This window comes from Eschscholzia californica, unplaced genomic scaffold (assembly GCF_041429995.1).
Source record: "Eschscholzia californica isolate CP2 unplaced genomic scaffold, dmEscCali1.0.p SCAF_5, whole genome shotgun sequence".
Lineage (NCBI taxonomy): Eukaryota > Viridiplantae > Streptophyta > Magnoliopsida > Ranunculales > Papaveraceae > Eschscholzia > Eschscholzia californica.
Window position 1 is genome coordinate 31,593,831 of NW_028238472.1, and position 26,251 is coordinate 31,620,081.

Sequence of the window (26,251 nt, forward strand, 5' to 3'; positions counted from 1 at the left end):
AGGCCCCCCCGGCGATTTGGCAGCCTCCACCCAACCCCTTCCTCAAAATAAATGTTGACGCCTCCTTCATCAGACTCTCAGATCCGGCTGGTATAGGTTGCATCATTCACGACGTAAACGGAGATTTCATTATGGCAAAAGCAGAGCCTGTTCGGGGACAGACGGCGGAGGAATGCGAATGTCTGGCTATTCTGAAGGCGATTCAATGGGCGATGGATCTCAAAATCCAACACCTCCTCATAGAGAGTGACAATTACAATCTCATTCACCACATCAAGAACGACAATACTTCTATAAATTGGCAGTCACTTCAACACATGAAGAGTATAAAAGCCTGTCGTCTCCACTTCGAGAACATCCAATTTCACTACAGCCCGAGACAGACCAATATTCTCGCGGATGCCTTAGCAAAGTGGGGGAGAAATCAGGGGGTCAGTCGTACCTGGCATTCGAAGGAGAAAATGACATTTGAGCTGAAGGTTCTCTAGTTGGTGTAGTGCTTCTTTTCAACAAAAAAAAAAAAAGAATGAAAAAATGTAAGGAACACAATTCATCACAGAATAGAAAATATCATTGTTGGATTATATTTCAAATTTGGTTAGGGACAAAAAGAGAGTATTGAAACATAAAAGTTTAAGAAAATCTTCAGCGTATGTTCGATATCCGTTGCGATAGGAAAAAAGGAAAGATCGGGAAAAAATGCTTTTAAGAAAACGGAAAGTAAACACATTAACTCACGAAGAAATATGACTTCAGGTCGTAGAAGAGTCAAACCCTGGTCATCAACACATAACAACATCCCTCTCACCACCAGCCCATAGAAGACTTCGCTGCTAGTCTGTTGCGAAAAACAAATATATTACCTAAGGCTCGAGCCCTATGTACTCTACACATAGCCCCATCCTATTTACGAGTTGCAAACTTTAATTACAGAAAATAGTTATTTAAATCAAAATATCATGCGCAATAAGCAAAAACACTAGTTAAACGAATCAAGTGTCATGTTTATTATGTTTAATATGTTTAATTGTGGCTTATATATAAAATATATCTATAATTGTCAATCAAGTAATTTCAGATAGAAAACGTAAATCGAGTAGTAAAAAGAAAAAATACAAAAGAGATAGAAAATAGAGAGAGGGGCGCACCCAGAAAGAGAGAAATAAAAAAGAAAATGCTAAAACATAGAGAAAAATTTACATCACACCTTTCAATGTGCAAATATACGCAGCAGACCTATAAAATTGACAAAACACTGACTTGACGATCTTCAATGAACTCCAAGATGATTGTGGGCTTATCTCTTTTTTTTTTTTTTTTTTTTGACCAAAACTTAATATCCGGAATTTTTCTTTTGCATCTCTCATCTCTAATGACTTATATGAGACCAGAACTGGATTACTTCAACCCGGTTCGTCACTTTATTCTGGTTCACTGTAACACTGACACCAAATTCCAGGATTAGATCCAACTATCTCTAAAACTAATACTATTTCTCTACTGTACTATATTGTTCTTTCGGTTTTCTCTTTAGTTTCGTTATTATCTCCAAACTCTAAGGGTATTTTAGTAACCCAAGCTTTATAAAACCACCCTTCTATCTCTTCCCTCCAAACCCCACTCCTCATTCTCAACACTTTCTCTCTCTTCTCTCTATCTCTCTACAAAACCAAACACAAAAACTTCCAAAAGAATGTCAACCGGAATCGGAAAGTGCCGCAAAATCCGTCACATTGTCAAACTCAAACAAATGCTCCGACGGTGGCGTCAAAAAGCCGCCGCTGCTTCCCGCTTAACTGGAGGATCAACAACTAGAGTACCTTCCGATATACCTGCAGGACACGTGGCAGTCAACGTAGGAACGAGTTGTAGGAGATTTGTTGTACGCGCGACTCACCTTAACCATCCGGTAATCAAGAAACTTCTAATCCAAACCGAAGAAGAGTTCGGTTTTAGTAATCATCATGGTCCGTTATCGATTCCATGTGATGAATCGGTTTTTGAAGAAATTATTCGGTACATCTCACGACCCGAGTCTAATAAGTTTGTGAATCTCGAGGATTTTCAGAGATATTGTCATGTTGGTTTAAGGCAAAGTTTTGAGTTTTGGACTGAATCTAGACCTCTTCTTCATAATGGACTCTCTGAGAAATCCATTTGGTAAATAAATTTAGACTGATGACTAATTCGTCATTTAAAAAAATACCGATTCTTATTAACTCAGCTGAATGGGTCTTGAAGAATTGAGTCGACTCGTGAAGATTGAGTGTAGAGCAAAATGGGGGGTTTGATTTTGAACCTTCCATGGGCAATTTTGTATGACTCGGGTTAAAGAATTGAGTGAGTTGGATTGTGGATGGTGAATCGTTGGGACTGGTGAGTTAACACGGATTTGATTTTTCTTTTAGTCCCATTTTCGGGTTTTTTTGTTAATTAAGACATAATTAAAGGTGGAGGAGAATAGGGGGAGTTCTGACTTTGCTCGATGGAATATTTGGAGATGGCAAAAGTGGGTTTTCACAACCGAGTCGTCCGAGTTTGAATCGGAGGAGACCCATAAAATTTGAGATTTAATGTAATTCTCTAATTTATTATTAATTTTGAATTCCAATCAAATAATTGAGATATAATAGAAAGAAACTGGAGAAGTTAGAATGGGGATTAATATTGTTTACACATTCGATAGCACAACCTCACATTCCCTTGCCACAATCCAATTCTGATTTGTTCACCTGTGACAATGGAAGTTGTAACGTATTTTTGTCTCAACATGTATCATCTAAGTCTAAAGAGCACGGAGTTTTATTTAGGACGTAATACATGTTCGACCGAAAAACCTTTAACACACAAAACGTGAGCTCACACCTTTACCCACGCTCCGAAATGACCTAGAGGTAAAAAAAACAATTTGGTATATGACGGTAGAAATATTATGACCATCTAAATAAATAATGTTTCATAAATTTGAAAAAGATATCAACATTAGAGAAAGCAGGGGCGTGTTTGAGGGGGTGCGACCGGTGCCGTCGCACCGGCCCCCCCTCAAACCACATAATTTTCTTATATAAATAGGGGCCCCTAAATTCCGATTAGTTATATTAATTTAGCAGTACACAATGAAAAAAGATGGTGATGTAGCTGAATTGGTAAACCTCTTGAGTGTTAACAAAGAGGTCTCAAGTTCAATCCACCCAATAATCACTTTTTTGTTTATTTTATGAACTCGTTATTATCTCCAACTGTTTCTAACAACAACTATTTTCTTCACAAAAAAATAACAACTATTAGTTATGGTATTAAGTTATGGATAAAGTGATAAACTATTAGTTTAGTTTGTATGTTTATGAAGTCGAATACTTATTGTTCTATCTTTTCGTGGAAGGAGTGTTGTCAAATGTGTATGGTTTTTGCATAGAAGTATTTGGGATGAAAAAATACACAACTTAGAATAAGTATTCAACTTCACGGAAGGAGTTAAACTTTTTTTCTTATCGAACTTAGTTTCTTAAGAGATAATTACTAAACGTATAATGTGTGAAAAGAGTTTACGTTTTGATATCAGTGGAGAAAGGGCCCCAAATATTTTTTTCGCACCGGGCCCCCAAATTCTCGGCCACGCCACTGAGAGAAAGGGTCCCAGACCATGTGAAAGAAGTCATGGGAAAATTGTTCTCTTTCTCCCTTGATGTAATCTCTTGAATTATTTATGGAAGTCATTCCTAATTCCTTTTTATATTGATTGTAGCCTATCAATGGAGGCCATTTAGTTGATGGCAGGTCAAGTTTTAGAAAAGAAGGGTGGTAAAGTTTGAGAAATGATACTTTGGTGGTCAAGGGTTGTTGGAAGAGATATTAATTTTTAGTTAATCCACATAGCTAGTAGAAAAGGGATTTAATCAGTTTATAAATGTGAGAGGTAAATTTCAGTCGATGGATGGTTGCAGAACTAACTAAATTACCTCCATTACTAAGAAGTGGCCCTTGTTGAGATCGAATGCATAATCTTAAAAAGGAGATTTTGTGTTAACGAAAAAGTTAATATCAGTTGATCAAGGGTAAGTGTTACTAATTAAACGATATATGAATTATGTTCAAAAGAGAAGTGTCATGTTCCTCGGCTCTAGTTAGTAGATTGTTAGTTTAGTGGGAGCGGTTAAAAACACTCGAAAAATTGTTGTTAGCACTCAGGGGAGAAGATTTCCCAAGGTTAATTTCTTTTGATCACAAACATCGTTGGCATCCGGTTATGAAGTACACTGATCGATCCGTCCGAAAATTTAAGCAAAGGTTCAGACTCTGACCAGTCCGAGAAGTTCAAACTGACCAGTCTAATCCGAGCCTTTGATTTGGAGTTCAGATTTGTCAATCCGAACCCTTGCTTAAGTTCTCGACCTGACAAGTCTGAGACCAAGAGAAAACGCTCGGACTGACCAGTCCGAACCCCTCAGACTGGCCAGTTCAAACTCCTCAGACTGGCTAGCTCGAGTTGCCATCTTGTGTTTTTTTGCGGTTGTAATCATATGGGAATCATATTCAACCTTAACTTTACTCAAGATAAATTCTAACTTAATTTGATTGTTCAATATTACATCTGAATTTGATCCTTCAATGTTAGATCTGAATAAATTTATGTTTTCGGGTTTGATGCTTTGAAATTACTTATTTTGGAGCTTTTCTATTGCATATTTTCATGGAGTAGAATAGAAGATGGTGATGTTACGAAGGAGAAGAAGAAGATGATGGTGAAATTTGATTCTGCCATACTCGATTTGATGTTTGAGGTTTCATGGTTCCTTGAAGTGATGATGATGATGATAAGACAAAGATGATCAGTTAAAGTGGGCTCCTGGGTGCCTGACCCAGGCCGTACGCGGCGTGAATAGAAATTTCTCCGGGTGCCTTTAGATGCTCCCTCGTTTAATACTAATGGCTTTAGTAGTGGGCCAAGTTAGTCTTCATGGGCTTTAAGTTAGTTCCAATGGGCTTGGACTTACGTTTGTTCCTCCACGCCTTGCAATTAAACCAGGTACGGATTTTATAAGCACGCAAATTATGTACTCATCCCCACTCAATGTATAAGACAGGATTTCCTTACAACTCTACTTTGTCTTCCAACACTTGTACAACAGATCTCATATGTCACCACGTACTCTCATTCAACACCAGTACCAAACTGACTTGATATGAAACATACAAGGTCGAAAAGTAGACAACCAACCCAACTATAAGTACACTAATATTTGATAATTAATGTTAATTAGAAATTGGGCCTTATAGTTAATGTTAATTAGAGATTGGGGCCATGGTTGTCTTCTGAAAACTCATGAATTTGTTTGGGTTTGACCCCACATATATTTTTTTAAATGTTCTTTAATTCTAATGCAACCCAATGCAAATCTATCAAAACCCCAACACAACCCCACAAAAACTCCACAACAACGCTAATACAACCTCACCCAACTCTTTGTAAACCTTACTAATGAGATATGTGAGGAATTCACGTGCCGGATTGAGAGACGAGATCAGATGATCAACAAAAGTTCAAGAAAGATTGCATTAGGGAGTATTAATCAGATTTGTCTAATGTTAACAAGAAAGAAGGTTAAATAAGGCTAGTATTGTTAGGGTTTTGGAACCCTAAAAATTTAATCTTTAAATTTATGACACATCTCTCATAATGATAAAAGTATTAGGTTACTTGTCCACTTTGATGTACAATTTTATATGTTCTCTTCAAAGTTTATTATTGTTACGCTAAAATTAGGATGGATTCATGATTTCGATTTAAGGGGTGCAAAATTATATGCTCGAAACATAATTTCACAAATACATCAAGGATTACAACACATAATTGACCTCTACGAGAGTTTATGTTTTGAAATGTTCGCATAATCGACGCATTGTCAATTTCACTAAAAAATTTCTTTTCAATAAAGATTACTAATTAATTTATCATTCAACCAGAATCATTCATCTTGTTTGTTAAGTGTGTCTTGACTAACTTCATAGCTGAAAAAATCTTTCAAAAGAGACTGTTGCAAGCGACAAAGCTCTATATGCAACAAAGTTATTTCGATAAAATTAATGAGATGCTTATGCTCTTTTGCTACGACAAAAGCCATTAACCAAAGAGTTTTTTTTTCAGTTACGAACTATCTCATAACCGAAAATTTGTATCTAAAAGCCATTGCGACGTCACTATCGGTTGCGGGCTATTTGTTGTAACTAAAATTCATTTATTACGGATTTTGTTCATTTGCTACGTACGCGGGACGTCACAAAAGTCCTTCATTTTCGTATAGACTACTATTAAATTTTTTTGGGAGGACCCAGAGGGTCCCTGGATGAATTGATAACCATTTAAGACTATACAATTATTTGAGTAGGTAATAAGTTTTATCCTAGAACTAAGTTATTTACATGTTTTGCCAATATGTTATTTTTGTAAAAAATATGTAAATAGAAAATATTCAAGGCACTCGTATATATTTTAGAAAAGTTATAGGTTTTGAAAATATTATAAGAAATTAAATCGTTCGGGCCAACTAACAGAACGGAATCTGACAAAAAATTAACCAAACGAGCTAGAAGGCCAATTTCTTACTTCGCTAGACTTTTGTTTAGACAAAGATGAACAGACCTATGATCAGGGACGAAACTAGGATTAATGATCTAGGGGGGCCAATGTAATTGGAATTACAGAAAAGTTTTCAAACAAAGATTACACATAAAAAAAAATTGCTGCTCCTAAGGGATTGAACCTGAGTCAATTAGGTGGTAAGCAAATAGTTCTACCAGCGAGCCAATTAAAATTTGCTATTTCATGATGCGTATTACCTGAAATAATAGCATAACTTTTGTGACTTGGGGCTGTAATGTAAACCGCTACGGCTAGGTCGAGGGGGCCATGGCCCCCTTCGGCCTAGCTGTAGTTCCGTCCCTGCCTATGATCACACATATACAATTATATATCATGTATTAGTAGTTATAAAAATGTTATTATTGTTGGGAAGATTATTATTCTTATCATGGCTTTTAGGATTATTTTTACGGTCGCGATATTCTGCATGGTAGGGATTTGTGTCTCGAAACGATTTAGATAGAGAATGTGTTTATACAAACATAAGTATGTACATATATAAGAAATACTATAGCTCTATGGTTTTCACTTAATCTTTTTAATTGCTAGCTGGTCATTTTTTCTATTGTTCTGTAGAATCGTTACGTCATAATCGAATAATCCTTCAACAAATATAATACATTACGTATGTGATTTTGACACAATATAAGGTCACAATAAGAACATAAACTAATGTGTGTGTGTATATATATATATATATATGTATGTATATTATATCAACACTTTTTAGTTTATATTCTTATTGTGACCTTATGATGTGTCAAAATCACATATGTAATGTACTGTATCAGTTCAAGGATCATTCTATTATGACATAATGATTCTACAGAACAATAGGTGAAAACCCTAGGGCTATAGAATTTTTTATTTGTTGTGCTCTTGGACTTGGTAGATGGAATATATTTAAAGACATGCATAATTATATAACAGTTCATTACCCCTCCCTGCTAAGCAACTCTGACCCGTATTCTCAACATTAATAACAGATCTTTCGTATTAATACAAAGTTTTCTCTCTACTTGCAGAAAGAAGTCGTCGTATTCGACGCCTAGTATCACATTACTTCGAAAGTGAATGGACTCGGCTTCTTTCATATCCCACAAGTTGAAGAATTGAGAGGTGGTGAATAAAATGGCTCCACCCCAAATAGTACTAGCATATGTGGAGATTGGAACGTTACAAATTTGTCTATGGTGGTGATGGCATGGAGTACCGTTTCCAAAATAACAAACAAGTTGGTAAATAAATAAGTTTGAAAAGGACTTTAACTAGTGTCCTTTTTGTTCCTTCAACCAAATCACAATTAATTTTAAGGATATCGATATCACCTCAGTTGCCCCATCATTTTTATTAACATGACAACCTTTTTATTAACATGAAATAGTGAACTAAGTACTAAATTCCCTTTAATATTGAAGTGTAAATAGTAAATTTAAAAAGTCATAAAAGAAATCATAGTTGTGCTAGATATAAATCTGTCAAAAGACCAGATGCACAGCCTCTTTGACTCCTTAGATTACTGATGAAGTTGCTCAAATGTTATTTTGCGAGAGGGCAAACAGATAAGATATTTTAGTTTTGGCAAATTTTAGTCGGTACTGAAATACGAGGCAACAAATGGATACTGAATAAGTGACAAATTTTCTTTTTGGTGTCTCTAACTACAAAAAGGAACGCAGACTTCCTTTTGATGTCTCTAACTACAAAAAGGAATGCAGATTTTTATTGAAAGTGAACCGACTCAATAGAAGACTTCCTGGCGTTCACTTTGAAAGTGAACCGACTCAATAGAAAGAAAAACAGAAAGTTCGGACTAAGTTTTTGGCAAATTACTTTGTCGTATTGAAAATTTTAAGATCTGTATTTTCTATTATTAATAGTGTATCCTCGAAAGTTCTAGGTTGTTATTTCTCTACGTGTCACTCTGTGCTTACAAAAAAAAAGTCATATCGTCGACAATTTACTATTTCATTTACCTACATTACAAATTCTAATCTGTCCCAAATAGTGCAACTTTTGGAAAGACATAGAGACCTCTTAGGAGGGGGACTACTACTGGCTCCTTTGTGAGCTTCACGAAAAAATGGCCCCACTTGAAGTAGTACAACATGGATGCAGGTGGTGACCATATGGGACTAATGGACTGTTAGGGGAAAACAATTCAGCTTGAAAAGGACTTCAAGTCTTCAACTAGTGTCTTATTTGTTTCTTCAATGGAATACGTAATAATAATAATAATAATAATCAATTTTAAGGACAAAGACTTGAACTATTTGTTTTAACCCCCACATAGCTAAATCAGTTTGTTTTCTGATACGTGAAGGTTTGCTGACTCTTCTAAACGATATTTTAAGAGAAAAGCAAATAAATATGATATTTTGAATGTAGTTGGGACAAGTTCTAGTCGGTACGTAAATATGTGAAGACATATCACTGTTTTATATTATTATGAATTGATAGATCTCCCGTATCTGTAGTTTTTTGTTTCTTTACGTGAACACGTAGATAACGTGGTCTATAAGAATTTAGATGTTGACATTCTTATTAATCTTTGTCAAAATTTATTCATGTATCTTATTAGTTGTTGTATTGACGTCATTTATGTCAATACAATTTTTCTAGTTTCTAAAAGAAATAAGAAAAATATAATGCAAATTTACTCATAAGAAAAAAATAGTGCAAATATTTTTTTTTATGAATTGTGCACCGTGTCTCGAACCTCTGACCTCTAGAATGAAAGACTATGCTTCTTACCACTCCAACTAAGGGTTGTTGATAAATAAATAATGCAAATTTACTCAACATTTTTGGAGACAAAACTTCTTACTAATTCATATGTTTCACAGAAATAGTGATATTAATCATATCATATCTTCAATCTCTAACTAAACTAGAGATGAACTATCTCTTTGACAATTTACTGAATATCGGAGGGTAAACTGATGAATGTAAATCTTCAGTAGTCACAAAAAAATCATAATTGTGACAATAGAGAGTAAATCTGTCACAAGACGAGTTAGAATATCTCTTATATTACCTAAAATTATTGAACTCTTTACTTAAAAACCAGGTATATTTCATATTTAGTCTTTGTTCACTTTAAATGTGAAAATAATTTATTTTGAAAATGAACCAACTCATCAAAAGAAAACATATTGAATTTACTTAAAAGATCCCTATTTTGTATTATTATTGGTAGATCTTGGGTCATTGTCAGATCAATTTGTCTCTTTACAAAAAAATGGGGCATAGTTTTTTGTTTTCTATACCTACAAAAGGAATGATCATCTTTCTCTATTTTGTGCCATATTTTTAAAGGTGATAGATGGATGCACCTCAAACTATTATCTGAAAAGGGCTCCATCAAAAATAGGACAGCATTTTCAGATACACAAATTTGTCTTTCCTTGTGACAATATGGGATTTTCGGCAAAACAAAATAAGTTTGAAAGGGACTTCATGAACCAGTATCTTTTTTTCTCTCTTTAGCCATATAATAATTAATTTTAAGGACAAAGACTTGATTGACGCCCCCCCCCCCCCCCCCCCCCCCAGGTCATTTGTTCAACCACCATATGTCTGATGTAATCAATTCGGTTGGATTGTATTGAACGATATTGAGCCTAGATATAAATTTCAAGTATCCGAAGAGAAGTCAAAATTGTGATAACAAAGAATCAATCTGCTACATGCCCGACTAATTCAACGGCCTCTTAGTATTATTGAAGAAGCCCGAAAAAGGGCCGGTGTCACAGACCAACTATATAAGATATTTTGTGCTTAGTATTTTGTAACTATTACCTAAATGATTAAGTTTAATGAAATGTCTATTATCGGTAACATTTTAATGTTCTCTATTATTAATGGCTTTTATTTTTTGTTGAAAGGTATTATTAATGGTTGATACTTGATATCAATTCATTATATTTGTAATCTTTTTTTTTCCTACTTACACCAACTTACCTTATTTGCTACGTATTAACACTTACTTTTCGTTCACTCGTCAAAAGCTTTACTGTAAGTCCATCTGTGTAAGGAAATATTTGAACCGAGTTGGTCCCTTCAAAACGATTTATGCTACAGACAGATTAGGGATATGTGGTGTTGGGAAAAATGGGATAGTCGGCGCAGCGAAAATATAGTATTAGTTATGAGAAAAATATAGAGAATAGTGGTAGCGATACACGAAGAACTGAAAGTAAATAAGACAGTGATTTTTAACGTAGAAAACCTCCTAAATATGAGAAGTAAAAACCATGGGACAAGTAGTCCACTCCAAATCAACTATAATAAGCAATTGAGTTACAGGCTACGCCCTCCTTGTTTAATAGAACTAAACCCAAGACTCAGACTTCAAAAGGAATCAATCTCAAACACGAAGAAAACCTCACAAGAAAGATTAAAACAACCTAGAAATATGCAGTCCAAAACGACTATAAGTTCACTAGGATTTCGACCACCAATTACCGATCCAACCATACAAATCCTAGATGAACAAGTCAGAAATACCTCTACAAAATTTCAGGTCAACCGGAGAAGATCTCACCATCGGTTTTCCCGAACACCAAAGACTGTACGTGCTGAAAATACTCTGACCCGCTGACTGCTTCCTCTCGGCTGACCTCTTTCTCTCTCCTCTATTCTCTTGTGCGTTTCTAATTGCGTTCTCAAATTCTAAATAAGATTAAGGTAGTATTTATAGAATTTTCCCTTAACCCTAATTCCACTGACCTAATTCACCGGCCCAAAGAAACAGGACTTGGGCCCGGATTTGGTTTACTAGACCAAACCCAACAGGTTTTCCCACTAGGAGGAAAATCCGACAAACTCCCCCTCCGAGTAGGTGGGAGAAATAACTAGCCCTGTTGTCCCTCGGCGGACTTAAACAACCAGCCCTGCTATCCCTCAACAAACCTCCAGCTTCCTCTTCGGCGGAGCCTTCGTCATTATATCAGGTCCATTATCGTCTGTATGAACTTTAACCAACTCTAACTCTTTGGAAGAACCACATCACGTATCTCAAAATCCACTTCACTGCATTCCAATGTTCCTTCCCCGGATTAGAAAGAAAGCGACTAACTGTACTAACCGCATAAGCTATGTCTGGTCTGGTACACACCATAACATATATCAAACTACCAACAGTAGAAGCATATGGAATCCTTTCCATACCTTCCTTCTCTGAGTCTGTACTTGGACTCTGTTGACTGCTCAATCTAAAGTGTTCAGCAAGAGGCGTGCTGACAGCTTTAGATTTGTCCATATGACACCTTTGAAGTATCTTCTCAATGTACTTCTCCTCAGATAAGTGAATCAACTTCTTCTCTCTATCTCAAGCAATTCTTATACCAAGAATCTGCTTCGTTGGACTCAAATCTTTCATGCGAAGAACTCGCTTAGTTGTTTCTTCAACTCCTGGTTTTCCCAAAGTTCATGCCCACAATCAACATATCGTCAACATACAACAACAAGATGATAAAATCATCTTCACCAAATTTCTGAACAAACACACAATGATCGGAAGTAGTCTTCATCTAATCATGCTCCCTCATAACTGACTCAAACTTCTTATACCACTGTCAAGGTGCCTGCTTCAATCCATAAAGGTTTTTCTTCAAGCGGCAAACGTAGTCCTATTTCCCTTTCTTCACAAAGCCTTCTGGTTGCATCATGTAAATCTCTTCCTCCAAATCACCATGGAGAAAAACAGTCTTTACATCCATTTGTTCAACCTCTAGATGAAGGCTTGCTGTCAATCCAATTCCAACCCGAATGGATGACATCTTTACAACAGGAGAGAATATTTCATCGAAATCAATTCCCTTCCTTTGGCTGAATCCTTTCACAACCAACCTAGCCTTGTATCGAGATAGCAAACTGGTTTCTTCATGCTTAACTCTATACACCCACCAGTTAAGCAACGCCTTCTTACCCTTAGGTTACTTCACCAGCTAAAACGTATGGTTCTCCTCCAGAGAATCCTTCTCGTCTCTCATGGCATTCCACCATTATGTTTGTGTTCATCTCCCGAAGCTTCATCAAAGCTTTCAGGTTCCCCCCATCAGTAAGTAACACATACTCACAAGAATCATACATAATCGAACGTCTCAGACCCCTCTTAGATCTTCTAACAGTAAGGATGTTCTCGGTAGTTGGTGTTCCATCATGATCGTCACCATGACCACCAATACGACTATCTTCTTGTGCGGGAGCATTTGCACCAGGTGGTGTATAAACTTGAACCTCAACCTCGACATGACCATCAATCGTTGTAGAAGGAGCAACCTCCAAATTAATCAAACCTTCATAACCCTGAGTTGGATTTCCGGACTTGTTAATGTCCTTAATCGTTTGATCTTCCATGAACATAACATCTCTGCTCCTAACAAGCTTCTTCTCCACTGGATCATAGAATCTATACCCAAAATCATCTTGACCATAACCGACGAACACACATTGTCGCGACTTCATCACCAGCTTTGACCTTTCATCTTTGGAAATGTGCACATATGCCTTACACCCAAAGACCTTCAGATGACCATAAGAAGCATCCTTACTTGTCCATAATCTCTCTGGAATATCACTCTCAAATGGAGCACTTGGTGACAAGTTCAATACATGAACAACCGAGCTCAAAGCGTTTCCCCAGAAAGTCTGCGCCAAACGTGATTGTGAAGTCAAACATCTAACTCTCTTACAATCGTCCTTTTCATCCTTTCAGCCAACCCATTCAATTGTGGAGTCTTGTGTGGCGTCTTATGATGCAAAATATCGTTTTACCTACAGTAAGCATCAAATGATCCAAAATACTCTCCACCATTATTACTGTTAATGCATTTCAGCTTCTTAACTGTCTGCCTCTCAACCAATGCCACAAAATGCTTCAAATATCCCAAAACCTGATCTTTGGTTTTCATAAGTTAAACCCACAACTTTCTGGAGTGATCATCGATGAATGTGACAAAATGTGATGCACCACCAAAAGATTTTGTCTTCATTGGACCACACAGATCTAAATGCACCAGATCAAGAATCTCGGGTTTCCTAAAAGATCCAAAAGACTTGAGCGAAATCCTGTGTAGTTTCCCTACAAAACAATGTTCACACTTTTGTAATTGCAAACTAGAGATACCTGTAATAGCATCCCTCTTGGATAACACAGACAACCTTCTCACTGATGTGACCGAGTCTCTTATGCTATAACTCCATGGCATCATCATTCTCCACTGTAGTAACAACATCCATGGAGACCTTAGATTTCATCCAGTAGAAAGATGAAAACTTATCACCTCGAGCCACAACCATAGCACCTCGTGAAAGTTTCCACTTACCCCTCCGAGTAAGCTATAGAAACCTTCATTATCAAGTCTCCTTGTAAATATCAAATTTAACAAGATATCTGGAACATGCTTGATTCCCTTAAGGAACAACCTAGTACCAATACTAGTCTACAAGCAAATATCGCCAATGCCAACAACCTAGGCCAAACCATCATTACCCATCTTCACAGAACCATAACTACCCGAATTATAGGAACAGAACAAATCCCGCTGCAATGTAGCATGAGTAGTCGCTCCACTATCAATAACCTAACTGGATTCATGACATGCAACATTAATAACATCAGTCTCACAGAGAATAAGAAACTCATCTTCAGTAACATGCACTCTCTCTTCACTATCTTTTTGTTTTTTTCCTACCTTCTCTCTTCAACAACCAACAAATCTTCTTTAAGTGTCATTTCTTATGACAATAATGACTCCACATTCGCAAATTTGTTAGATTTTCTCTTGCTTCTATTCTTCTTGGACTCTCTATGTGAACTTATCCCCCGCGATTCATTAATTACCACATTTGAATGCAAGTAAATAGGATTTGACTGCCTCCTAGTTTCCTTATTCAAGACATTGTTCTTCACTAAGTCCGTTGATATAACTCCTTCGGAAGTAAAGTTACAAAGAGATATCCTAAACACCTCCTAAGAATCTAGTAATGTACCAAGAAGCCATAAACCATGAATCTCCTCATCAAAGTTTACTCCTATGTCAGATAGTTTATTGAGCAACCCCTGGAATGCATTCAAGTGATTAGTCATCGGAGTTCCCTCCTGATATCTCAACTCGAGCAATTTTTTCATCATATACATCTTATTGTTTACCGTCTTTCGAGCAAATAACTGCTCCAACTTCAACCACACAGAATGAGCATTAGTCTCATTCTCAATATGATGCAACAGGTTATCATCTACCGATTTTCTCATCAAACCACGCATTTGGCGATGTAACAAACTCCCCTGATCATCAGTCTTCTCATCGAGTTTCTTCTCATGAAACACCGAAACGTAAAATTCCTTCACAAAGAGCAAATCTTCCATCTTACCCTTCCATAAATGAAAATTTGCACCATTCAAACTTATCATTCTACCCATATTTTTCATCACTAACACAAACAAACCAATAACCAAAGTTATCACAATCCAAAAAACTCTCTAACCTGGAGCTCTGTATTGGCCAAAAACGGCATCTGGGCTCAAAGGAGACGGAATTCGGGTTGGGCCTTCCTCATGCGCCCACCTTCATGCAACATGGAATGTGCGCCTCTAGCAACCCAACGAGCCTGGCATAGAAGCCCGTCGAGAGTTCCTCACTAGCGAGCCCAACACGCTTAGTAGGCCCAATCACTCTAGCATGCTCGCCCTAGCCCACTCTTCTAGCGTGACAACCCTAGTCTGACTTGTCAATTCACTCAGACTTAGTAGGGTCACGCCACCACGTGGCTAGCAGTTAAAGAACAAGTCACCTCAATCCCTAACATTTCGCTACACATTGAGGTCATGGTAGAAGACCGGGTCTTGCGCTACTTTGAGGGAGTAGTAGACCTCTTCTACCGATAACAAGTAGACTAAGACAACATGCATCGTAGGGCTACGGCGCCTCATCTAGAGATCAACGGCTACGAAGACACTAATGAGATCCCACTATTCCGGATCTAACTAACCCGCGCGCCATGGGCGGTTATCCTTCTCTAAGTCCTATAAATAGAGGGAGGCCTCTTTCTCAGAAGGGGGATCTCGCTCTCACTCGAAATTACTTACTCTCAACTTGGCGTTCCAGAAACCCTTTTACTCCGATCACATCAATCACCACTAAAGCTCCAACTAGAACCCGCCTACTCCGGTGACATCTTATCTAAGTTAGTCAAAGAAGGAGGTTCCGGCCAGAAGTGTCTACGATACTTCACCAGATCTCATTGGAGGCTCTCTGTTCCTCTTCTACCTTTCTAGTCTACTCTGCCATCACCAGAAGTCTGTTCTACCATCATCAGAAGTCTACTCTGCCGTGATCAGGAGTCTACTCTGCCTAACCAGAAGTCTACTCTACCGCCCGAGTAGACCAGAAGCTATCCGACTCATCTGTCCGTAGAACCGAGCTCCGGCCACTCTACGAGTCGCGCCACCTCCGATACTACAACGACTCCACTATCATTAGTAACTACTTTCGATTTATTCATTTACATTATCGAACTAAGTTGCTGACTTGACCGTCGGAGGGTCCTTGGCCGACACCATCTCCGGTGCCCCCTTGGACTTCACGGTTTTGTTTCTCTTGTGCAGGTCAACAGGTCGCTAGTACCCGATTCCTACCCAGACGTTGGTCTATCAGTAGCCGTCCTCTACTCGGACGATCGTCTACCCATTCACCCGACTACCAGACCCGACCTTCTGCCCGCCAACCTGTCTATTTGGAGGCCCGAAGCCTAGTTGCTGGTGCCCACCTAACGATCTCTCTAACCGTGTGACTTTCTACCTGTCCACAGTTTGGCGCCCACCGTGGGGCCTCAGCAACAACTATCAAAGACGACCTTTGCAATGGCAGATGACATGGTAGCCACCCCGATCGATATTTCAGCCCAGATAGCCGCTCTCACAGCCCAAGTACAGGAGAATGCCCAAAAGTTCAAAGCTCTGGAAGAAGAGAATTCTCTGATGAGAGCAGAAAACCAACTGCTTCAAGAGAAGATCACTGAGCTATCTGTACCAAGAACAACAGGAACGAGGTTCCGAGCTCCAGTTACTTCAATGCAACCTTTATCAACTCCGGAGCCAGGAAGTTCTTCTTGTCAACCTATCATGCAATCGACTACCGTCAGCGGTTCTACGACACTACCTGCTACTCAAGCTGGCTCTGCAACACCTTTCATAACGACTCTACCTTCATTCCAGAGCTCTGCTCTGCCCCTACACTCTACTCTTCCCCTACATTCTACTACTGCTCCTCTTTTTTCCTCTTCAATGTTTACCATTCCCTCCTCCCACACTGTGGCAGGGGGGACAACCCTTAACTCACAAGCTGACATTCTGAACTTGTCTCTTACAGGTACTCCTCTGGAGCAGATCATGGCGAGGAAACTCGCAGAGATGGAGGCGATGATCACTAGGATCCCTGGAGTTCCAGCCCCACTAAGGAAGAGTCTGCCCTAGAGCTACGCAGACTCACCTTTCGTGGATGCTATTGCCTTGGTAGAAATGCCCAAGAAATTTTCATTCCCCAACATGAAAATGTACGATGGAACGTCCGATCCAGACGATCACATCGCTTCATATAAGCAGAGGATGTTCACCGCTGCAATACCCAGAGATCTCAGGGAGGCGTGCATGTGCAAAAGCTTCGGTTCAAGTCTCGTAGGTCCAGCTTTGCAGTGGTACACGAACCTGCCCAACAACTCGATCGCTTCCTTTGCCCAACTCACAGACACATTTGTAGAGCAGTTCGCCAGCAGCAAAAAGCTAGAAAAACTATCTGGCGACCTCTACCGAGTCCACCAGAGAAGAGGCGAGCCACTCAGGGACTTTGTGGGGAGGTTCAATCGAGAGAAAGTGTCGATTCCCTACTGCAACCAGGAGACGGCAGTTGACGCGTTCCGAAAAGGTTTGCTACCAGAAGGGGAGCTGTACAAGGAGCTTACTAAATTCAACTGCACTACCATGGAAGATGCCTTGGCCCGCGCTTGGGTAGAAATTCGGTGGGAGGAAGACGAAGCCCACCGAAACAAATATTATTCTTATGATGACAGGAATAGGGACCGTCGCCCCAGGCGACCAGATCGGAGAACGGATAGCAGACCAGGGGAGCCCTACCTGACTTCCAGACGCGGCCCCCCTAGGGAGAACAGAAGGCCACTTGACCCTCCATCAGGTCGCCCAACAGAGAAGCCTCAAGGACCTATTCGCACCAGAATTCCAGATTACAACCTAAGCATTGAACCAGTGGAACTAGTAGCAGTTATGAAGGGCATGGGAAGTACAGTAAGATGGCCAGGAAAGACGAAGACTCCTAGCGAGAAAAGGGACACTACCAAGTGGTGCGAGTTCCATGGAGATCACGGCCACAACACTGCAGATTGCATAGCCCTTAGACTAGAAGTTGCAGAGTTGCTGAAAAGAGGTCACCTTACTGACTTGTTGACAGACAAAGGGAAGAATACATTGGCACGTCAAGACACCCAAGTCAAGGAACCAGAGCAGCCGATTCCTACGAAGACATGTCTAGTAATCTCAGGAGGTTCTGAAGTGAGTGGAGTCAGCCACTCTGCCGCCAAGAGGAGTGCTAGAATTGTAGCAAACCCTCTAGCCCACTCTACAGAAACCACTCCTCATGCTTACACCAACCAGACAATAAGCTTCGTAGACAATGAAGCAACAGGGCTCGTCAACCCTCATCATGACGCTCTTGTCATCTCTCTTAATATCGCAAATGTTTTAGTTAAACGTATTTTAATCGATAATGGTTCGTCTACTAACGTTCTTTTCTTGAATGCTTTGCAAGGTATGGGCTTAGACGAATCTTGCATCTGCCGACGATCTACCGTCCTGGTAGGCTTCAGTGGAGAGCAAAAGCACACATTAGGGGAAGTCACCCTTCCCGTCTTCGCAGGAGGAGTCAACCTTAGTACTGTGTTCGTTGTGCTAGACTGTCCTTCTGCCTATAATATCATACTTGGTAGGCCATGGATTCATAGCATGAGGGCAGTACCATCTACTTTCCATCAAGTGCTCAGATTTCCAACTCCATGGGGCGTACGAGAGGTCAGAGGGGAGCAGAGCTCCTCTAGAAATTGCTACAAAAATGCGATGAAAGCGCCAAAGTCGACCTTATAGCAATTACAGAAGGAAATGCTCGGTAGCACCGATCCAGACCACCCAAGCATAGAAGAATTAGATGAAGTACAGATCCACCCAGACTTCCCAGATCATAAAGTGCAGATTGGCTCTAAGCTTAGTCCTATGTTGCGGAGCAAGTTGGTCGAATTCCTTACTGCCCATCATGATTGCTTCGCCTGGTCTCATGCTGACATGACAGGAATCGACCCCGAGGTAATAGTACACAAATTACAGGTAGATCCTAGCCATCCTCCAGTAAGACAGAAGCGTAGAAAGTTTGCTCCAGAACGCAACAGAGTGATAAATGAGGAAGTCCAGAAGCTGATTGAAGCAGGGTCTGTCCGAGAAGTCAATTACCCCGACTGGTTAGCTAACGTTGTCGTGGTGAAGAAGAAGAACGGAAAATGGAGAGTCTGTATCGACTTCACCGATCTAAATAAGGCTTGCCCCAAGGATTCATTCCCGCTGCCCCACATCGACATGCTAGTCGATGCCACTGCAGGCCACCGACTACTCAGTTTTATGGACGCATTCTCTGGACACAACCAGATACTAATGCACCCGGCAGACCAGGAGAAGACTGCCTTCGTCACAGAAAGAGGCATCTTCTGCTACAAGGTTATGCCGTTCGGGTTGAAGAACGCTGGAGCAACTTACCAGAGATTGGTAAACAAAATGTTCGCTGGTATTCTAGGAGACACCATGGAAGTCTACATCGACGACATGCTGGTCAAGTCTCTGGTGGCCGACGAGCATCTAAAACATCTCGAACAAGCATTTGACGTGCTAGAAAGGTACAATATGAAACTCAATCCTACTAAGTGTTCCTTCGGTGTCTCTTCAGGGAAGTTCTTGGGCTACATGGTGACTCACAGAGGAGTGGAAGCCAACCCAGACCAGATCCAATCAGTGATAAACATCCCTTCCCCCACATGCATCAAAGATGTGCAGAAGTTAGCTGGTCGGGTAGCAGCCCTTAGCCGTTTCATCTCACGCTCCTCTGAGAAGTGCCACCATTTCTTCTCTACTCTGCGGAAGGCCAAAGAATTTGCGTGGACTCCAGCATGTGAAGAGGCACTCCAGCAGCTGAAAGAGTACCTAACCTCTCCACCCTTACTGTCTAAGCCTCAAGAAGGCGAAAACTTGTATGTTTATCTAGCAGTCTCTGAAACGGCAGTAAGTGCAGTACTAGTACGGGAAGAACAAGGTAAGCAACTACCCGTCTATTATGTTAGGAAGTCTCTACTCGATGCAGAGACACGTTATAGCCAACTGGAAAAGCTTGCCCTGGCCTTAGTAATGGCTGCCAGGAAGCTAAGACCTTACTTCCAGTGCCACCCGATCGTTGTAGTTACCACATTTCCATTAAAGAATGTACTTCACAAACCAGAACTATCTGGTAGACTAACCAAGTGGGCAGTCGAACTTAGTGAGCATGATATATCCTACCAACCTCGTACTGCAATTAAGTCTCAAGTGCTGGCTGATTTCATAGCCGATTTTACACCTGGTACTCTAATTCAAGCCGAGAAGGAGTTGTTGTGCCTTGCAGAGCAGAAGAAGTTGAAATGGACGTTGTCGGTTGACGGGTCCAGTAACATGAATGGAGTTGGACTAGGTATAGTCCTCCAATCCCCCGAGGGAGACCAAATCCAGCGTGCCATCAGATGTGAATTCAAAGCTACGAATAACGAAGCAGAGTACGAATCCCTAATCGCTGGACTAGCTCTTGCCAAAGACTTGGGCGTCCGAAAGATAGAAATAAAGTCTGACTCCCAACTGATAGTCAACCAGACGCAAGGAGCATATCAAGCCAGAGATGCCAGGATGACCGCTTATTTGACCAAGGTAAAAGAAATGCTAGCTGAATTCGAAGAAGCTGATATAACGCAGGTACCCAGACTAGAGAACCGGCACGCTGACGCCTTGGCCAACCTAGGCTCGTCAATCCAGGCCAAGGCAGAACAGACAATTCCACTTGTCATCCTCCAATGGCCAGCTACGTGGAAGAACTCCACATTAGAAGTAACAACTGTAGACTCCACCGGTAACTGGATGACACCCATAATAAGCTACCTGACAACTGACCAACTACCAGAAGACAAGAATGAGGCTCGCAGACTAAGGGCAAAGGCAGCCAGGTTCACTATGTTGGAAGGTCAGTTACTCAAAAGGTCCTACTCTGGACCGTATCTCAAATGTGTGACTCCAGAAGAAGCCAAATACGTGTTAGCTGAGCTTCATGAAGGGGAGTGTGGAAATCACTCAGGGGGTCGTAGTCTGGCCAGTCGAGTTCTCACAGCTGGCTACTACTGGCCTACCATGCGAGCTGATTGCATAAGTCATGTCAGAAGTTGCTACAGTTGCCAGAGGTTCGCCAACTCTTCTCATTTACCTCCAGAGAAACTCAACTCCATACTCTCACCATGGCCGTTCATGAAGTGGGGTATGGACATCGTAGGAAAGTTGCCCACTGCTCCAGGGCAGCGAGTCTATATGCTAGCCGTAACAGATTACTTCACCAAGTGGATCGAGGCTGAGGCATTCCACCAAATCAGAGATCGCGAGGTAAAAAATTTTATTTGGAAAAATGTCATTTGCAGGTTCGGAGTACCCAAGGAGATCGTTACCGACAACGGTTCCCAGTTCATTAGCTTCGATTTCCAAGACTTCTGCAAGGATTAGGGGATCAAGCTTAGCTTTTCTACCCCACGCTACCCCCAATCCAACGGCCAAGCAGAATCTTCCAATAAAACCATCATAAAAACCATGAAGAAAAGGCTCAAAAAGGCTAAAGGGGCTTGGGCAGACGAGCTGCCAGGAGTTCTCTGGTCATATCGCACTACTGCTAGAACGCCAACTGGTGAGACTCCTTTCTCCCTAGCCTACGGTTCTGAAGCGGTCCTACCAGCAGAAGCTGGGATACCATCGGTACGCTGCCAATGGACAACCGAAGAGTCAAACTGGGAGCAACTCAACCATAATCTCGATACTGTTGACGAACTCCGAGACATGGCGGTAATCAGAAACGCGGCATACCAACAAAAGGTAGCCCGTCACTACAACAGGAACATCAGGGCTCGAGCCTTCAAAGTGGGTGACTGGGTGCTCCGCAAGGTTTTTCAGAACACCAGAGAAGCTGGGGCAGGCAAGCTGGCACCGAACTGGGAAGGTCCCTACCTAATCACCAAGGTGGTAGGTCAGGGAGCATACAAACTTCAAGCAAAAGATGGGCTCAACATTAACAACAGTTGGAATGCCACTCATCTAAAGTTGTACCATTTCTAGACCCTACTTCTTACTTTACTTATTCTTCTCACTGACGCTTATACTGACTTAGGCATCGAAGAGTTGGTGGCTAGACCACCGACTGGCCCTCTTACTCATTCTCTGACAGACCACTTAGAAAATAAAATGGGACACGCCCCAAACCAATGAAAAGAAGGGCAGAAACAACCTCAGTATACTAAAGTCTGCCATCCGAGCCACTTGGCAGCACACAACTTGCCAAAATCTGACCCCTCGAAGGGGAACAGGAAGTATCATGAACTTTTAACTCCTTTATCCATTTAAATTTTTCCCCCTTGATCATTACTAACTTGGGCGTCGGAGGGTCGATGGCCAAGCCATCGACCATCTCTCCTTTTTTGCAAACAGGCTGGCTATCAGACAGTAGACTCGGACAAGCTGGGAACAAGACACCATCTTCTGTCCTACGACGTCAACCAAGATAACGATATAAGGCTGGGACAAGCCTACCTCAGCACTTAGTCTGAAAAGGAGTAACACATGATCTCACCTCTTTCATGAATCTTCTTTGTTGTCTAAAAACCTTACTGACTTGGGCGTCGGAGGGTCGATGGCATAGCCATCGACCACCTATCTTTTGGGCGTGCAGGACCAGCTATCTAATGCCAGACACAGACAAGCGGAAGAGAAGCCACCCTTCTCCCATCCTACAATGCCAACCAGAATAACACCTAATTGCAGATAAGTCCTAGTTCGACTCTTTAAATAAGGGAGAGTAACGTACCATTACCTCCTTCGTCTGTTCTTCATTGTCATCTCTGAACTCTCACTAAACTCGGGCATCGGAAGGTCGATGGCGATGCCATCGACCACCTACATCTCAGTGTGCAGGATCAACCACCTAAGGGCGGACTTGGACAAGCTGGAGAAAGACACGTTTCCCACATCCTACGACCCCAACCAAAACAACAACCTAAGTCCAGAGTGAACTAACTCCGCACTTAGGCTGGGGGGACAAAGGACAACTAGCATTGGCAAATCGACACCTCTGCCCAGACGACGCCTCTGCAGAGAGCTCAAGCTGGCGACGAGATACCTCCGCCTTGACAACGCTTCCTCCCTCCTAACTGGCACACTTCTGCCCAAGCAAGACGAACAGACGGGGCACACTTCTGCCCAAGCCAAGACGAACTGACGGCGCAATCTCATTTTACTCACCCTCCACTCAACGAGGCACAAGATAAGCTACAAAGAAGACCAAGGACAGTCCTAGCGACTCGGGTTATTCTGACATACCACTCTTTACCCCTAAAAACAATGGGGCACTAGACATGATATTGTAATTTTGGCACTCCTGGGCTACCCTGGCACGCCTTTCCTCAGTTTAATCTACCAAGCACTTGTTACATTTTATATGAGCATGTTATGTACTAAGTTCTCAAAGAACTAACAAATACCAAATTAGCAAATAAAGAGCAATCATTAAGTTGTCAGTTTCAACAAAACCAAAGTAGTTCAAGTGCTACGGGATTCACTCCGCAGCAAGTCTAACACGCCCCACGGGCAACTAAAGCGCACATATGTCTCATAAACCAGAATTAATACAAGTACTAAGGAGCCAAAGGCAAAGAGAGTTCCCGCCAAGCCTGACAGGCGAACAAATTTAGGCAACTCACTCCTTTAGCAAACCTGTGCAGACTCAAGCAGCATCGCCAGGTCCCTCTTCATCGCTTATTCCCTCCTCCCTCTTAAACTCCTCCCAACGAGCAAGCTCTCCAGCCAGATCCCAAGTATGGTGCATCCCTTGAGCTACCTCGTTGATAACCTGGCCCCGTGCTAACATCGCCGATCGCTTCGCGTATGATTCGGCCTCAGCAGGACATTTGCCATGTTCCAAATCCAACTCCGCCATCTTCACGGCCATCGCATCGTAGGAAGACTGCAGAGCTGCGTGTTTCTCCCCCAACTCCGCAAGTTGCCTATCTTTCTCGATTATCAAGCCCTTGGTGAGATTGGCACATGCAGCCGCCTGTTATTCGAATAATTCATCAGTATAAAGAAAAATTGCATCGTGCCATGTAAAACGGAAGTACAAACACCAACCTGGTATGCGCGAGCCTCGATCCAATCCAAGGCCCGGACGGCTCCCATCTCGTAAACACGAGTGTCGTCCCCGCTCCCTGCTGTGCGAGAAAGCACTTGGGGCACATATGAGTCGTCCCCGAATATTGACGACGACGAAGGCATCTCGAAGTGCACAACATTTGTGCTACCCGTCGAAGGCGCCGTAGACCCAGGCGCCGACACAGTAGGAGTAACGAGAGCGTCAGGAAGAACGGTAGCAGCAGGCGAACTTCGACGTGAAGAAGATCCAACCCCCTGTACTGACCCCGCTCCGCGCGGAGGGAGTGGATGTATGACTAAAGCCCTCTTCTGCCTCTTCGCCGACATCGTAGGTTTTGCAATGCACACACTTCCGATCAACAAAGCACAGTAGGAACTGTTAGACCAACTTGACGCATAAGGGGAAAATGTCAAAAGGCTTACCAGTAGGTTTGCTAGGGATAAGAAAACTCTCCCAAGTCCTCTCCTCTTTGGGAATCAACAAACAACTAGCAAGAGGAAAACTGGCTTGGCGCTCAGATAGGCTGCGACGGTTACCGCGAGCACAATCTGCAGAAACAAACAAAGGGGGGTAATAAACATACAACAACAAAACTGTACAACCGCGACGAGGCCAAGCCGAAAGGTAACTTACTAGCGTGCCTCCAACCCGAGGGCAACCACGAAATATCGCGATGGCCGAACAAACTAGGGCCCCTAGCAAAGAAGTAACGACGCTGCCACTTCTTCTCGGAGACGGGCAGACCCAAAACCACAGTTGTCTTATCCCTACGAAGGCGGTATTGGTAGCGCCCCTTGTCTAACTTCAGAGAGTAGTGAGCAGCTACGTCATTGCAGTGAAATACTCGGTTGACTCGGCCATCATCCCCCAACCTTTGAACACAAAGTAGAAGTCTCCAAGCATTGGGGGTCAGTTGCGACGGTACTATCCCAAACTCCTTAAGGACATCGTAGACTGTGAACGGAATAGGGAGCTCTAGGCCGCTCTCAAAGTGGTGCTCGTAAAAAGCCACCCAACCCGGCACGTCGTCGTCTACGAACTCCAACGGACCAGGCGCCCGAAGCTCTACATCATCTGGTATGTCATACTTCTCCCTAAACACTCCATTCAAATAATGATCGCTTAAAGTGGACGAAGGGTTTTTAGGTAACTCTGGTCGCGCTCCGGGAACACTCGAACTACCGTCGCTTCGCTCCGAAGGGACGCTGTCAACAAAGGCCACCGGGTACATCTGATCACTCATCCTACAATTGACATTCCTGGGTTAGAAGGGACCTGAACCTAGCCCGCCGTACACGACCAACCTTAGTCTGGTACGACGCCAAATCCTACCATGCTCGGCCACTCTAGGCTTGTACATCAAGCGCAACCACACGAGGTTATCGGCCCACTAAGGCATGCTAGAATTTCTACGATGCAAATGCCAAGGTTCACTACAACTAAGGCATGCTAGAATTTCTACGATGCAAATGCCAAGGTTCACTACAACTAAGGCATGCTAGGATTTCTACGATGCAAATGCTAAAGTTAGCTGCGACTAAGGCATGCTAGAATTTCTACGATGCAGACCTCTAAGGTTAGCTACAACCGAAGCATGCTAGAAGTTCTACGATGCAAACGCTAAGGTTAGCTACAACTGAAGCATGCTAGAATTTCTACGATGCAAATAATAAAGTTAGCTGCGACTAAGGCATGCTAGAATTTCTACGATGCAGACCTCTAAGGTTAGCTACAACCGAAGCATGCTAGAAGTTCTACGATGCAAACGCTAAGGTTAGCTACAACTGAAGCATGCTAGAGTTTCTACGATGCAAATGCTAAGTTTAGTTACAATTAGGGCATGCTAGAATTTCTACGATGCAAATGCTAAGGTTAGCCACAACTAAGGCGTACTAGAATTTCCACGAAGCAAATGTAAAAGTTCACTACGCTAACATGGCGAGTAAGGCAAACATAATTTGGTGGAACCCTACTACTACAACAAGATCAAAACACAGAAACATATAAATTCACTTCGATTCTTGCAATGAAAGATTGAAATTTAAGAAAACTACGAAGAACGAACGAAGAACGCGAA

The 26,251-nt window shown here is 41.7% G+C and overlaps 2 protein-coding genes and 1 pseudogene across 2 annotated transcripts; all 3 read left to right on the plus strand.

The window, feature by feature from the left end:
* The first annotated feature begins 1,635 nt into the window (after positions 1–1,635).
* On the plus strand, positions 1,636–2,712 carry LOC147538601 (auxin-induced protein 10A5 pseudogene; annotated as a pseudogene).
* A 14,453-nt stretch (positions 2,713–17,165) lies between these two features.
* On the plus strand, positions 17,166–18,797 carry LOC147538602 (uncharacterized). Its single transcript, XM_086642980.1, has one exon. It carries the CDS (start codon positions 17,166–17,168, stop codon positions 18,795–18,797), a length of 1,632 nt encoding a protein of 543 aa, XP_086499106.1.
* Positions 18,798–21,569: 2,772 nt separating this feature from the next.
* Positions 21,570–22,088, plus strand: LOC147538603 (uncharacterized). The gene has a single exon (XM_086642981.1). It carries the CDS (start codon positions 21,570–21,572, stop codon positions 22,086–22,088), a length of 519 nt encoding a protein of 172 aa, XP_086499107.1.
* The last annotated feature ends 4,163 nt before the right edge of the window (positions 22,089–26,251 follow it).